This window comes from Heterodontus francisci, chromosome 29, assembly GCF_036365525.1.
Source record: "Heterodontus francisci isolate sHetFra1 chromosome 29, sHetFra1.hap1, whole genome shotgun sequence".
In the NCBI taxonomy this organism is placed as follows: domain Eukaryota; kingdom Metazoa; phylum Chordata; class Chondrichthyes; order Heterodontiformes; family Heterodontidae; genus Heterodontus; species Heterodontus francisci.
Genome location: NC_090399.1, coordinates 65,123,787 through 65,140,871, shown reverse-complemented (window position 1 = coordinate 65,140,871; position 17,085 = coordinate 65,123,787). Strand labels below are relative to the sequence as shown.

The 17,085-nt window shown below is 44.7% G+C and overlaps 1 protein-coding gene across 4 annotated transcripts in view; it reads right to left on the bottom strand.

Annotated features, from left to right (window-relative positions):
* Positions 1-17,085, bottom strand: part of tap1 (transporter 1, ATP-binding cassette, sub-family B (MDR/TAP)) — a 92,633-nt gene that overhangs the window by 52,287 nt on the left and 23,261 nt on the right. For all 4 annotated transcript variants that reach the window (XM_068008921.1, XM_068008923.1, XM_068008920.1 and 1 more), the window contains exons 4-6: positions 15,949-16,063; positions 12,992-13,122; positions 11,590-11,795 (exon numbers count right to left, since the gene is read on the bottom strand). In XM_068008921.1, the coding sequence (XP_067865022.1) occupies positions 11,590-11,795; positions 12,992-13,122; positions 15,949-16,063 (452 nt within the window). The remainder of the gene's footprint in view (positions 1-11,589; positions 11,796-12,991; positions 13,123-15,948; positions 16,064-17,085) is intronic.

The window sequence follows — 17,085 nt, the reverse complement described above, 5'->3', positions numbered from 1 at the left end:
AGGACATTGTTCTCACAGAGAGACAGACCAGGGTCAGGAACCAGTCTAAAGGACATTGTTCTCACACAGAGACAGACCAGGGTCAGGAACCAGTTGAAAGGACATTGTATCTCACACAGAGACAGACCAGGGTCAGAAACCAGTCCAAAGGACATTGTTCTCACACAGAGACAGACCAGGGTCAGAAACCAGTCTAAAGGACATTGTATCTCACACAGAGACAGACCAGGGTCAGGAACCAGTCTAAAGGAATTTGTATCTCACACAGAGACAGACCAGGGTCAGGAACCAGTCGAAAGGACATTGTATCTCACACAGAGACAGACCAGGGTCAGGAACCAGTCTAAAGCACATTGTATCTCACACAGAGACAGACCAGGGTCAGGAACCAGTCTAAAGGACATTGTTCTCACACAGAGACAGACCAGGGTCAGGAACCAGTCTAAAGGATATTGTTCTCACACAGAGACAGACCAGGGTCAGGAACCAGTCTAAAGGATATTGTTCTCACACAGAGACAGACCAGGGTCAGGAACCAGTCTAAAGGACATTGTTCTCACAGAGAGACAGACCAGGATCAGGAACCAGTCTAAAGGACATTGTATCTCACACAGAGACAGACCAGGGTCAGGGACCAGTCTAAAGGACATTGTTCTCACAGAGAGACAGACCAGGGTCAGGAACCAGTCTAAAGGACATTGTTCTCACACAGAGACAGACCAGGGTCAGGAACCAGTTGAAAGGACATTGTATCTCACACAGAGACAGACCAGGGTCAGAAACCAGTCTAAAGGACATTGTTCTCACACAGAGACAGACCAGGGTCAGAAACCAGTCTAAAGGACATTGTTCTCACAGAGAGACAGACCAGGGTCAGGAACCAGTCTAAAGGACATTGTTCTCACACAGAGACAGACCAGGGTCAGGAACCAGTTGAAAGGACATTGTATCTCACACAGAGACAGACCAGGGTCAGAAACCAGTCCAAAGGACATTGTTCTCACACAGAGACAGACCAGGGTCAGAAACCAGTCTAAAGGACATTGTATCTCACACAGAGACAGACCAGGGTCAGGAACCAGTCTAAAGGAATTTGTATCTCACACAGAGACAGACCAGGGTCAGGAACCAGTCGAAAGGACATTGTATCTCACACAGAGACAGACCAGGGTCAGGAACCAGTCTAAAGCACATTGTATCTCACACAGAGACAGACCAGGGTCAGGAACCAGTCTAAAGCACATTGTATCTCACACAGTGACAGACCAGGGTCAGGAACCAGTCTAAAGCACATTGTTCTCACACAGAGACAGACCAGGGTCAGGAACCAGTCTAAAGGACATTGTTCTCACACAGAGACAGATCAGTGTCAGGAACCAGTCTAAAGGACATTGTATCTCACACAGTGACAGACCAGGGTCAGGAACCAGTCTAAAGCACATTGTATCTCACACAGTGACAGACCAGGGTCAGGAACCAGTCTAAAGCACATTGTTCTCACACAGAGACAGACCAGGGTCAGGAACCAGTCTAAAGGACATTGTTCTCACACAGAGACAGAACAGGGTCAGGAACCAGTCTAAAGCAAATTGTATCTCACACAGAGACAGACCAGGGTCAGGAACCAGTCTAAAGGACATTGTTCTCACACAGAGACAGACTAGGGTCATGAACAAGTCTAAAGCACATTGTATCTCACACAGAGACAGACCAGGGTCAGGAACCAGTCTAAAGGACATTGTTCTCACACAGAGACAGGTCAGTGTCAGGAACCAGTCTAAAGGACATTGTATCTCACACAGAGAGAGACCAGGCTCAGGAACCAGTCTAAAGGACATTGTATCTCACACAGAGACAGACCAGGGTCAGAAACCAGTCTAAAGGACATTGTTCTCACACAGAGACAGACCAGGGTCAGGAACCGGTCTAAAGGACATTGTATCTCACACAGAGACAGACCAGGGTCAGGAACCAGTCTAAAGGACATTGTTCTCACACAGAGACAGACCAGGGTCAGGAACCAGTCTAAAGGATATTGTTCTCACACAGAGACAGACCAGGGTCAGGAACCAGTCTAAAGGATATTGTTCTCACACAGAGACAGACCAGGGTCAGGAACCAGTCTAAAGGACATTGTTCTCACAGAGAGACAGACCAGGGTCAGGAACCAGTCTAAAGGACATTGTTCTCACACAGAGACAGACCAGGGTCAGGAACCAGTCTGAAGGACATTGTTCTCACACAGAGACAGACGAGGGTCAGGAACAAGTCTAAAGGACATTGTATCTCACACAGAGACAGACCAGGGTCAGGAACCAGTCAAAAGGACATTGTTCTCACACAGAGACAGGTCAGTGTCAGGAACCAGTCTAAAGGACATTGTATCTCACACAGAGACAGACCAGGGTCAGAAACCAGTCTATAGGACATTGTTCTCACACAGAGACAGACCAGGGTCAGGAACCGGTCTAAAGGACATTGTATCTCACACAGAGACAGACCAGGATCAGGAACCAGTCTAAAGGACATTGTATCTCACACAGAGACAGACCAGGGTCAGGAACCAGTCTAAAGGACATTGTTCTCACACAGAGACAGACCAGGGTCAGGAACCAGTCTAAAGGATATTGTTCTCACACAGAGACAGACCAGGGTCAGGAACCAGTCTAAAGGATATTGTTCTCACACAGAGACAGACCAGGGTCAGGAACCAGTCTAAAGGACATTGTTCTCACAGAGAGACAGACCAGGATCAGGAACCAGTCTAAAGGACATTGTATCTCACACAGAGACAGACCAGGGTCAGGAACCAGTCTAAAGGACATTGTTCTCACAGAGAGACAGACCAGGGTCAGGAACCAGTCTAAAGAACATTGTTCTCACACAGAGACAGACCAGGGTCAGGAACCAGTTGAAAGGACATTGTATCTCACACAGAGACAGACCAGGGTCAGAAACCAGTCTAAAGGACATTGTTCTCACACAGAGACAGACCAGGGTCAGAAACCAGTCTAAAGGACATTGTTCTCACAGAGAGACAGACCAGGGTCAGGAACCAGTCTAAAGGACATTGTTCTCACACAGAGACAGACCAGGGTCAGGAACCAGTTGAAAGGACATTGTATCTCACACAGAGACAGACCAGGGTCAGAAACCAGTCCAAAGGACATTGTTCTCACACAGAGACAGACCAGGGTCAGAAACCAGTCTAAAGGACATTGTATCTCACACAGAGACAGACCAGGGTCAGGAACCAGTCTAAAGGAATTTGTATCTCACACAGAGACAGACCAGGGTCAGGAACCAGTTGAAAGGACATTGTATCTCACACAGAGACAGACCAGGGTCAGGAACCAGTCTAAAGCACATTGTATCTCACACAGTGACAGACCAGGGTCAGGAACCAGTCTAAAGCACATTGTTCTCACACAGAGACAGACCAGGGTCAGGAACCAGTCTAAAGGACATTGTTCTCACACAGAGACAGATCAGTGTCAGGAACCAGTCTAAAGGACATTGTATCTCACACAGTGACAGACCAGGGTCAGGAACCAGTCTAAAGCACATTGTATCTCACACAGAGACAGACCAGGGTCAGAAACCAGTCTAAAGGACATTGTTCTCACACAGAGACAGCCCAGGGTCAGGAACCAGTCTAAAGGACATTGTATCTCACACAGTGACAGACCAGGGTCAGGAACCAGTCTAAAGCACATTGTTCTCACACAGAGACAGACCAGGGTCAGGAACCAGTCTAAAGGACATTGTTCTCACACAGAGACAGACCAGGGTCAGGAACCAGTCTAAAGGACATTGTTCTCACACAGAGACAGGTCAGTGTCAGGAACCAGTCTAAAGGACATTGTATCTCACACAGAGACAGACCAGGGTCAGAAACCAGTCTAAAGGACATTGTTCTCACACAGAGACAGACCAGGGTCAGGAACCGGTCTAAAGGACATTGTATCTCACACAGAGACAGACCAGGGTCAGGAACCAGTCTAAAGGACATTGTTCTCACACAGAGACAGACCAGGGTCAGGAACCGGTCTAAAGGACATTGTATCTCACACAGAGACAGACCAGGGTCAGGAACCAGTCTAAAGGACATTGTATCTCACACAGAGAGAGACCAGGGTCAGGAACCAGTCTAAAGGACATTGTATCTCACACAGAGACAGACCAGGGTCAGAAACCAGTCTAAAGGACATTGTTCTCACACAGAGACAGACCAGGGTCAGGAACCGGTCTAAAGGACATTGTATCTCACACAGAGACAGACCAGGGTCAGGAACCGGTCTAAAGGACATTGTATCTCACACAGAGACAGACCAGGGTCAGGAACCAGTCTAAAGGACATTGTATCTCACACAGAGACAGACCAGGGTCAGGAACCAGTCTAAAGGACATTGTTCTCACACAGAGACAGACCAGGGTCAGGAACCAGTCTAAAGGACATTGTATCTTACACAGAGACAGACCAGGGTCAGGAACCAGTCTAAAGGACATTCTTCTCACAGAGAGACAGACCAGGATCAGGAACCAGTCTAAAGGACATTGTATCTTACACAGAGACAGACCAGGGTCAGGATCCAGTCTAAAGGACATTGTTCTCACAGAGAGACAGACCAGGGTCAGGAACCAGTCTAAAGGACATTGTTCTCACACAGAGACAGATCAGGGTCAGGAACCAGTTGAAAGGACATTGTATCTCACACAGAGACAGACCAGGGTCAGAAACCAGTCCAAAGGACATTGTTCTCACACAGAGACAGACCAGGGTCAGAAACCAGTCTAAAGGACATTGTTCTCACAGAGAGACAGACCAGGGTCAGGAACCAGTCTAAAGGACATTGTTCTCACACAGAGACAGACCAGGGTCAGGAACCAGTTGAAAGGACATTGTATCTCACACAGAGACAGACCAGGGTCAGAAACCAGTCCAAAGGACATTGTTCTCACACAGAGACAGACCAGGGTCAGAAACCAGTCTAAAGGACATTTTATCTCACACAGAGACAGACCAGGGTCAGGAACCAGTCTAAAGGAATTTGTATCTCACACAGAGACAGACCAGGGTCAGGAACCAGTCGAAAGGACATTGTATCTCACACAGAGACAGACCAGGGTCAGGAACCAGTCTAAAGCACATTGTATCTCACACAGAGACAGACCAGGGTCAGGAACCAGTCTAAAGCACATTGTATCTCACACAGTGACAGACCAGGGTCGGGAACCAGTCTAAAGCACATTGTTCTCACACAGAGACAGACCAGGGTCAGGAACCAGTCTAAAGGACATTGTTCTCACACAGAGACAGATCAGTGTCAGGAACCAGTCTAAAGGACATTGTATCTCACACAGAGACAGACCAGGGTCAGGAACCAGTCTAAAGCACATTGTTCTCACACAGAGACAGACCAGGGTCAGGAACCAGTCTAAAGGACATTGTTCTCACACAGAGACAGACCAGGGTCAGGAACCAGTCTAAAGGACATTGTTCTCACACAGAGACAGACCAGGGTCAGGAACCAGTCTAAAGGACATTGTATCTCACACAGTGACAGACCAGGGTCAGGAACCAGTCTAAAGGACATTGTTCTCACACAGTGACAGACCAGGGTCAGGAACCAGTCTAAAGGACATTGTATCTCACACAGTGACAGACCAGGGTCAGGAACCAGTCTAAAGGACATTGTTCTCACACAGAGACAGCCCAGGGTCAGGAACCAGTCTAAAGGACATTGTATCTCACACAGAGACAGACCAGGGTCAGAAACCAGTCTAAAGGACATTGTTCTCACACAGAGACAGCCCAGGGTCAGGAACCAGTCTAAAGGACATTGTATCTCACACAGTGACAGACCAGGGTCAGGAACCAGTCTAAAGCACATTGTTCTCACACAGAGACAGACCAGGGTCAGGAACCAGTCTAAAGGACATTGTTCTCACACAGAGACAGAACAGGGTCAGGAACCAGTCTAAAGCAAATTGTATCTCACACAGAGACAGACCAGGGTCAGGAACCAGTCTAAAGGACATTGTTCTCACACAGAGACAGACTAGGGTCATGAACAAGTCTAAAGCACATTGTATCTCACACAGAGACAGACCAGGGTCAGGAACCAGTCTAAAGGACATTGTTCTCACACAGAGACAGGTCAGTGTCAGGAACCAGTCTAAAGGACATTGTATCTCACACAGAGAGAGACCAGGGTCAGGAACCAGTCTAAAGGACATTGTATCTCACACAGAGACAGACCAGGGTCAGAAACCAGTCTAAAGGACATTGTTCTCACACAGAGACAGACCAGGGTCAGGAACCGGTCTAAAGGACATTGTATCTCACACAGAGACAGACCAGGGTCAGGAACCAGTCTAAAGGACATTGTTCTCACACAGAGACAGACCAGGGTCAGGAACCAGTCTAAAGGATATTGTTCTCACACAGAGACAGACCAGGGTCAGGAACCAGTCTAAAGGATATTGTTCTCACACAGAGACAGACCAGGGTCAGGAACCAGTCTAAAGGACATTCTTCTCACAGAGAGACAGACCAGGATCAGGAACCAGTCTAAAGGACATTGTATCTTACACAGAGACAGACCAGGGTCAGGATCCAGTCTAAAGGACATTGTTCTCACAGAGAGACAGACCAGGGTCAGGAACCAGTCTAAAGGACATTGTTCTCACACAGAGACAGATCAGGGTCAGGAACCAGTTGAAAGGACATTGTATCTCACACAGAGACAGACCAGGGTCAGAAACCAGTCCAAAGGACATTGTTCTCACACAGAGACAGACCAGGGTCAGAAACCAGTCTAAAGGACATTGTTCTCACAGAGAGACAGACCAGGGTCAGGAACCAGTCTAAAGGACATTGTTCTCACACAGAGACAGACCAGGGTCAGGAACCAGTTGAAAGGACATTGTATCTCACACAGAGACAGACCAGGGTCAGAAACCAGTCCAAAGGACATTGTTCTCACACAGAGACAGACCAGGGTCAGAAAACAATTTAAAGGACATTGTATCTCACACAGAGACAGACCAGGGTCAGGAACCAGTCTAAAGGAATTTGTATCTCACACAGAGACAGACCAGGGGCAGGAACCAGTCTAAAGGACATTGTATCTCACATAGAGACAGACCAGGGTCAGGAACCAGTCTAAAGCACTTTGTATCTCACACAGAGACAGACCAGGGTCAGGAACCAGTCCAAAGGACATTGTATCTCACACAGAGACAGACCAGGGTCAGGAACCAGTCTAAAGGACATTGTATCTCACACAGATACAGACCAGTGTCAGGAAGCAGTCTGAAGGACATTGTATCTCACACAGAGACAGACCAGTGTCAGGAACCTATCGAAAGGACATTGTTCTCACACAGAGACAGACCAGGGTCAGGAACCAGTCTAAGGGACATTGTATAGAAAGTGATTAATGGAGAATGAGTCTGATATTAGAGACTGAGGGGTATTATAGAGAGTGATTAATGGAGAATGAGTCTGATATCAGAGACTGAGGGGTATTATAGAGAGTGATTAATGGAGAATGAGTCTGATATTAGAGACTGAGGGGTATTATAGAGAGTGATTAATGGAGAATGAGTCTGATATTAGAGACTGAGGGGTGTTATAGAGAGTGATTAATGGGGAATGAGTCTGATATTAGAGACTGAGGGGTATTATAGAGAGTGATTAATGGAGAATGAGTCTGATATTAGAGACTGAGGGGTATTATACAGAGTGATTAATGGGGAATGAGTCTGATATTAGACACTGAGGGGTATTATAGAGAGTGATTAATGGAGAATGAGTCTGATATTACAGACTGAGGGGTATTATAGAGAGTGATTAATGGAGAATGAGTCTGATATTAGAGACTGAGGGGTATTATAGAGAGTGATTAATGGGGAATGAGTCTGATATTACAGACTGAGGGGTATTATAGAGAGTGATTAATGGAGAATGAGTCTGATATTAGAGACTGAGGGGTATTATAGAGAGTGATTAATGGGGAATGAGTCTGATATTAGAGACTGAGGGGTATTATAGAGAGTGATTAATGGAGAATGAGTCTGATATTAGAGACTGAGGGGTATTATAGAGAGTGATTAATGGAGAATGAGTCTGATATTAGAGACTGAGGGGTATTATAGAGAGTGATTAATGGAGAATGAGTCTGATATTAGAGACTGAGGGGTATTATAGAGAGTGATTAATGGAGAATGAGTCTGATATTAGAGACTGAGGGGTATTATAGAGAGTGATTAATGGAGAATGAGTCTGATATTAGAGACTGAGGGGTATTATAGAGAGTGATTAATGGGGAATGAGTCTGATATTAGAGACTGAGGGGTATTATAGAGAGTGATTAATGGAGAATGAGTCTGATATTAGAGACTGAGGGGTATTATAGAGAGTGATTAATGGAGAATGAGTCTGATATTACAGACTGAGGGGTATTATAGAGAGTGATTAATGGAGAATGAGTCTGATATTAGAGACTGAGGGGTATTATAGAGAGTGATTAATGGGGAATGAGTCTGATATTAGAGACTGAGGGGTATTATAGAGAGTGATTAATGGAGAATGAGTCTGATATTAGAGACTGAGGGGTATTATAGAGAGTGATTAATGGAGAATGAGTCTGATATTAGAGACTGAGGGGTATTATAGAGAGTGATTAATGGAGAATGAGTCTGATATTAGAGACTGAGGGGTATTATAGAGAGTGATTAATGGGGAATGAGTCTGATATTAGAGACTGATGGGTATTATAGAGAGTGATTAATGGAGAATGAGTCTGATATTAGAGACTGAGGGGTATTATAGAGAGTGATTAATGGAGAATGAGTCTGATATTAGATACTGAGGGGTATTATAGAGAGTGATTAATGGAGAATGAGTCTGATATTAGATACTGAGGGGTATTATAGAGAGTGATTAATGGGGAATGAGTCTGATATTAGAGACTGAGGGGTATTATAGAGAGTGATTAATGGGTAATGAGTCTGATATTAGAGACTGAGGGGTATTATAGAGAGTGATTAATGGAGAATGAGTCTGATATTAGAGACTGAGGGGTATTATAGAGAGTGATTAATGGGGAATGAGTCTGATATTACAGACTGAGGGGTATTATAGAGAGTGATTAATGGGGAATGAGTCTGATATTAGAGACTGAGGGGTATTATAGAGAGTGATTAATGGAGAATGAGTCTGATATTAGATACTGAGGGGTATTATAGAGAGTGATTAATGGAGAATGAGTCTGATATTAGATACTGAGGGGTATTATAGAGAGTGATTAATGGAGAATGAGTCTGATATTAGAGACTGAGGGGTATTATAGAGAGTGATTAATGGGGAATGAGTCTGATATTAGAGACTGAGGCGTATTATAGAGAGTGATTAATGGAGAATGAGTCTGATATTAGAGACTGAGGGGTATTATAGAGAGTGATTAATGGGGAATGAGTCTGATATTAGAGACTGAGGGGTATTATAGAGAGTGATTAATGGGGAATGAGTCTGATATTAGAGACTGAGGGGTATTATAGAGAGTGATTAATGGAGAATGAGTCTGATATTAGAGACTGAGGGGTATTATAGAGAGTGATTAATGGGGAATGAGTCTGATATTAGAGACTGAGGGGTATTATAGAGAGTGATTAATGGGGAATGAGTCTGATATTAGAGACTGAGGGGTATTATAGAGAGTGATTAATGGAGAATGAGTCTGATATTGGAGACTGAGGGGTATTATAGAGAGTGATTAATGGGGAATGAGTCTGATATTAGAGACTGAGGGGTATTATAGAGAGTGATTAATGGGGAATGAGTCTGATATTAGAGACTGAGGGGTATTATAGAGAGTGATTAATGGGGAATGAGTCTGATATTACAGACTGAGGGGTATTATAGAGAGTGATTAATGGAGAATGAGTCTGATATTAGAGACTGAGGGGTGTTATAGAGAGTGATTAATGGGGAATGAGTCTGATATTACAGACTGAGGGGTATTATAGAGAGTGATTAATGGAGAATGAGTCTGATATTAGAGACTGAGGGGTATTATAGAGAGTGATTAATGGAGAATGAGTCTGATATTAGATACTGAGGGGTATTATAGAGAGTGATTAATGGAGAATGAGTCTGATATTAGAGACTGAGGGGTATTATAGAGAGTGATTAATGGAGAATGAGTCTGATATTAGAGACTGAGGGGTATTATAGAGAGTGATTAATGGAGAATGAGTCTGATATTAGAGACTGAGGGGTATTATAGAGAGTGATTAATGGAGAATGAGTCTGATATTGGAGACTGAGGGGTATTATAGAGAGTGATTAATGGGGAATGAGTCTGATATTAGAGTCTGAGGGGTATTATAGCGAGTGATTAATGGAGAATGAGTCTGATATTAGAGACTGAGGGGTATTATAGACAGTGATTAATGGAGAATGAGTCTGATATTAGAGACTGAGTGGTATTATAGAGAGTGATTCATGGGGAATGAGTCTGATATTACAGACTGAGGGGTATTATAGAGAGTGATTAATGGAGAATGAGTCTGATATTAGAGACTGAGGGGTATTATAGAGAGTGATTAATGGGGAATGAGTCTGATATTAGAGACTGAGGGGTATTATAGAGAGTGATTAATGGAGAATGAGTCTGATATTAGAGACTGAGGGGTATTATAGAGAGTGATTAATGGAGAATGAGTCTGATATTAGAGACTGAGGGGTATTATAGAGAGTGATTAATGGAGAATGAGTCTGATATTACAGACTGAGGGGTATTATAGAGAGTGATTAATGGGGAATGAGTCTGATATTACAGACTGAGGGGTATTATAGAGAGTGATTAATGGGGAATGAGTCTGATATTAGAGACTGAGGGGTATTATAGAGAGTGATTAATGGGGAATGAGTCTGATATTAGAGACTGAGGGGTATTATAGAGAGTGATTAATGGAGAATGAGTCTGATATTAGAGACTGAGGGGTATTATAGAGAGTGATTAATGGGGAATGAGTCTGATATTAGAGACTGAGGGGTGTTATAGAGAGTGATTAATGGGGAATGAGTCTGATATTAGAGACTGAGGGGTATTATAGAGAGTGATTAATGGAGAATGAGTCTGATATTAGAGACTGAGGGGTATTATAGAGAGTGATTAATGGAGAATGAGTCTGATATTAGAGACTGAGGGGTATTATAGAGAGTGATTAATGGGGAATGAGTCTGATATTAGAGACTGAGGGGTATTATAGAGAGTGATTAATGGAGAATGAGTCTGATATTAGAGACTGAGGGGTATTATAGAGAGTGATTAATGGGGAATGAGTCTGATATTACAGACTGAGGGGTATTATAGAGAGTGATTAATGGAGAATGAGTCTGATATTAGAGACTGAGGGGTATTATAGAGAGTGATTAATGGGGAATGAGTCTGATATTAGAGACTGAGGGGTATTATAGAGAGTGATTAATGGAGAATGAGTCTGATATTAAACACTATTATAGAGAGTCGTTCAATGGGAATGATGGAGACTGAATAGAAAGATTGTTAAATTTACCTGATAGTACTTTCCTGTGAATTCAGGGATGATGATGATGATTGGAATCCCAATGAGTGTACAGATGGTGAGTTTCCAGGATAGATTGAACATAAACGCCAGGAGACAGACAGCCCGCATCAGATACCACATCAGCAAGCTCAGCTTCTCTGTTAACGATTCACTCATTGTGTTTGTATCTGTGGTGATACGTGATGTGATGTCACCTGGGCAACACACAAAGAGCTAAATTCAAAAACCTGTTTGTTGTCTGACTGTAATATCAGGATAGCTGCTCATTGATAATTATTGATATGTGTTTCTGTAATCCCTGAAGTAAGAAATATTTATATCGTATTGCCGTACATATTGTACTATAAAACCAGAAATGAACATAACCAATTCTCTTTTCCAAATTATCATCTCACGGTGTAATAATCTCCACCTATGATTCCGTTCTGAGAGTCACTGTGGCTCAGAGTTTCTCAATGGGAACTCTCTGTCTGTCTCTCACTTTCTTTCTCTTCTGTTCCTGTCTCCTTTCTCTCTCTCTCTCTCTGGTCTCTGACTCTGGTCATTGCCTCTCTCTCTCTCTCTCTCTCTCTCTGGTTTCTCTCTTGTATCTGGTTTCTGTCTGTCTCTCGGCACTGTCTCTCTTCGCTCTCTCTGGCTTCTCTTTCTCTATTCACTGTCTCTCTTTCAATGGTTCCTCTCTCGTCTCTGGTCACTGTCTCGCTCTCTCTGGTTTCTGTCTTGTCTCTGGTCACTGTGTCTCTCTCTTTCTCTGATTGCTGTCTGTCTTTGATCACTGCTCTCTCTCTGTCTGTCTCTCTCTCGCTCTCTTACTCTAGTCACTCACTCTGTCTCTGGTCACTCTCTCTCTAGTTTCTGTCTGCCTCTGGTCACTGCCTCTCTCTCTGTCATCACTGTCTCTCTCTCTCTCTGGTTTCTCTCTCTCTCTGCTCACTGTCTCTCTTTCTGGATTCTGTTTGCCTCTATTCACTGCCTCTCTCTGTTTCTACTGTGTCTCCCTCCCTCTCTCTCTGGTTTCTCTCTGGCTCTGGTCACTGCCTCTCTGCCTGAAATGATGGTAGAGGCAGGAACCCTTACAACATTTAAGAAGTATTTAGATGAGCACTTGAAAAGCCAGAGCACATAAGGCTACGGGCCAAGTGCTGGAAAATGGGACTAGAATAGACTGGTGCTTGATGGTCGGTGTGGACATGGTGGGCCGAAGGGCCTGTTTCTGTGCTGTATAACTCTATGACTCCATGAAAGACATCACTGTGTTTTAGCGCTCTCTCTCTCCAGTCATTGTCTGTCTATCTGTCCCTCTCTCCCTCTCTTTCTATCTCTAATTCTGTCTCCATATCTGTCTCACACTCTCTCTCTCCTCACTTGGGCTCTGACAATCTTCTCTTACCTGTATGCACAGTGTCAAAGAAGGCAATTTCTTGTCGCACCACGGATCGAAACACAGAGCTCTGGATACGAGTGTGGATTCCCGTCATTGTAACATTATAGATACAGTCACAGATAAACTCTGTCAAAGCACTGTGTGAAACAAAGAAACAGGAGTCACTGGGGTAACAAACACTGCACTGTGTGAAACAAAGAAACAGGAATCACTGTGGTCACAAACACTGCACTGTGTGAAACAAAGAAACAGGAATCACTGGGGTAACAAACACTGCACTGTGTGAAACAAAGAAACAGGAATCACTCGGGTCACAAACACTGCACTGTGTGAAACAAAGAAACAGGAATCACTCGGGTCACAAACACTGCACTGTGTGAAACAAAGAAACAGGAGTCACTGGGGTAACAAACACTGCACTGTGTGAGACAACGAAACAGGAATCACTGGGGTAACAAACACTGCACTGTGTGAAACAAAGAAACAGGAGTCACTGGGGTAACAAACACTGCACTGTGTGAAACAAAGAAACAAGAATCACTCGGGTCACAAACACTGCACTGTGTGAAACAAAGAAACAGGAGTCACTGGGGTAACAAACACTGCACTGTGTGAAACAAAGAAACAGGAATCACTGGGGTAACAAACACTGCACTGTGTGAAACAAAGAAACAGGAATCACTGGGGTAACAAACACTGCACTGTGTGGGACAAAGAAACAGGAATCACTGGGGTAACAAACACTGCACTGTGTGAAACAAAGAAACAGGAATCACTGGGGTCACAAACACTGCACTGTGTGAAACAAAGAAACAGGAGTCACTGGGGTAACAAACACTGCACTGTGTGAGACAAAGAAACAGGAATCACTGGGGTAACAAACACTGCACTGTGTGAGACAAAGAAACAGGAATCACTGGGGTAACAAACACTGCACTGTGTGAGACAAAGAAACAGGAATCACTGGGTTAACAAACACTGCACTGTGTGAGACAAAGAAACAGGAATCACTGGGGTAACAAACACTGCACTGTGTGGGACAAAGAAACAGGAATCACTGGGGTCACAAACACTGCACTGTGTGAGACAAAGAAACAGGAATCACTGGGGTCACAAACACTGCACTGTGTGAGACAAAGAAACAGGAATCACTGGGGTAACAAACACTGCACTGTGTGAAACAAAGAAACAGGAATCACTGGGGTAACAAACACTGCACTGTGTGGGACAAAGAAACAGGAATCACTGGGGTCACAAACACTGCACTGTGTGAGACAGAGAAACAGGAGTCACTGGGTTAACAAACACTGCACTGTGTGAAACAAAGAAACAGGAATCACTGGGGTAACAAACACTGCACTGTGTGGGACAAAGAAACAGGAATCACTGGGGTCACAAACACTGCACTGTGTGAGACAAAGAAACAGGAATCACTGGGGTCACAAACACTGCACTGTGTGAAACAAAGAAACAGGAATCACTGGGGTAACAAACACTGCACTGTGTGGGACAAAGAAACAGGAATCACTGGGTTAACAAACACTGCACTGTGTGGGACAAAGAAACAGGAATCACTGGGGTCACAAACACTGCACTGTGTGAGACAAAGAAACAGGAATCACTGGGGTCACAAACACTGCACTGTGTGAAACAAAGAAACAGGAATCACTGGGGTAACAAACACTGCACTGTGTGGGACAAAGAAACAGGAATCACTGGGGTCACAAACACTGCACTGTGTGGGACAAAGAAACAGGAGTCACTGGGGTAACAAACACTGCACTGTGTGAAACAAAGAAACAGGAATCACTGGGGTAACAAACACTGCACTGTGTGAGACAAAGAAACAGGAATCACTGGGGTAACAAACACTGCACTGTGTGAGACAAAGAAACAGGAATCACTGGGGTCACAAACACTGCACTGTGTGAAACAAAGAAACAGGAATCACTGGGTTAACAAACACTGCACTGTGTGGGACAAAGAAACAGGAATCACTGGGGTAACAAACACTGCACTGTGTGGGACAAAGAAACAGGAATCACTGGGGTCACAAACACTGCACTGTGTGAGACAGAGAAACAGGAGTCACTGGGGTCACAAACACTGCACTGTGTGAAACAAAGAAACAGGAGTCACTGGGTTAACAAACACTGCACTGTGTGAAACAAAGAAACAGGAATCACTGGGGTAACAAACACTGCACTGTGTGAGGCAGAGAAACAGGAATCACTGGGGTAACAAACACTGCACTGTGTGAGACAAAGAAACAGGAATCACTGGGGTAACAAACACTGCACTGTGTGAGACAAAGAAACAGGAATCACTGGGGTAACAAACACCGCACTGTGTGAGGCAGAGAAACAGGAATCACTGTGGTAACAAACACCGCACTGTGTGAGGCAGAGAAACAGGAATCACTGTGGTACAAACACTGCACTGTGTGAAACAAAGAAACAGGAATCACTGGGGTAACAAACACTGCACTGTGTGGGACAAAGAAACAGGAATCACTGGGGTCACAAACACTGCACTGTGTGAGACAAAGAAAAAGGAATCACTGGGGTCACAAACACTGCACTGTGTGAAACAAAGAAACAGGAATCACTGGGGTAACAAACACTGCACTGTGTGGGACAAAGAAACAGGAATCACTGGGGTAACAAACACTGCACTGTGTGAGGCAGAGAAACAGGAATCACTGGGGTAACAAACACTGCACTGTGTGGGACAAAGAAACAGGAATCACTGGGGTAACAAACACTGCACTGTGTGAGACAAAGAAACAGGAATCACTGGGGTAACAAACACCGCACTGTGTGAGGCAGAGAAACAGGAATCACTGTGGTAACAAACACTGCACTGTGTGAGATCGAGAAACAGGAATCACTGGGGTAACAAACACCGCACTGTGTGAGGCAGAGAAACAGGAATCAGTGGGTGCACAAGAGCATTACATGTACCTTGCGCTGGTGATCAGGGACATCGCCATGATGGAGTTGGTGAATGCTGATGGGTTATCTTGATTCATCACCCAGTCTGTCATCCGCCCAGTGTAATAGGGTATCGCCATCTCCCCTGGAAACATGGGAAGCAAGACTCTGATCAATAATCACTAATCATCCAGTCAGTTCACAGACCCTTCAGCACACTGAAACAACCCAACCTGTACTTTTAATATAGAGAGACACAGTGCTCGACAGAGACCGAACCAAAGTGTGAGCCCCAAACAGGCACATTAGGAGGGCCAAATGACCTAAGTATTGTTCACAGTGATGGCTTTTAATGTGGTGATGTGGAGAGGTGTCGGGAGGGTATTCCAGAGCTTAGGGTCTCGGCAGCTGAAGGCACGGACACCAATAGTGGAGCGATTAAAATCAGGGTTGTTCAAAAGGCCAGGATTAGAGGTGCACAGATATCTCGGAGGGTTTTAGGGCTGGAGGAGATTATAGAGATAGGGAGGGGCGAGGCCTTGGAGGGATTTGAAAACAAGGATGAGCATTTTAAAATGGAGACATTGTTTAACTGGGAGCCAGTGTGGGTCAGCGAGCACAGGGGTGAGAGGGGAACGGGACTCAGTGTGAGTTAGGATACAGGTAGCAGACCTTTGGATGATCTCAAGTTTATGGAGAGTAGAATGTGGGAGAGCAGCCAGGATTGTGTTGGAATAGTCAAGACTGGAGGTAACGAAGGAATGAATGAGGGTTTCAGCAGCAGATGATCTGAAGTGGGAGCAAAGTTGGGTGATGTTACAGAGGTGGATGTAGGGATCTCAGTGACGGTGCAGATATGTGGTTAGAAGTTCAGCTCAGGGTGAAATACGACACGAAGGTTGCAAATAGTCAGACAGTGGCCTGTTAGGGGGATGGAGTCGATGTTTTGAGCCCTCTTTGAATGGATGTTAAACTACCAGACCCATTCTCCCACCCTCTCCATCCACCCTGTCTGTATTCTGACCCTTGACCCCCACCTGACCCTTCAACCATCTCCCAACACACACTCATCCCATCCACCCCTGACCTGCTCCTGACCCCTGACCTAGAATGTTTGTCCCTCCCAACCCCACCTAGTCCGTCCATCTCCTGACCCAACCTCTCCCC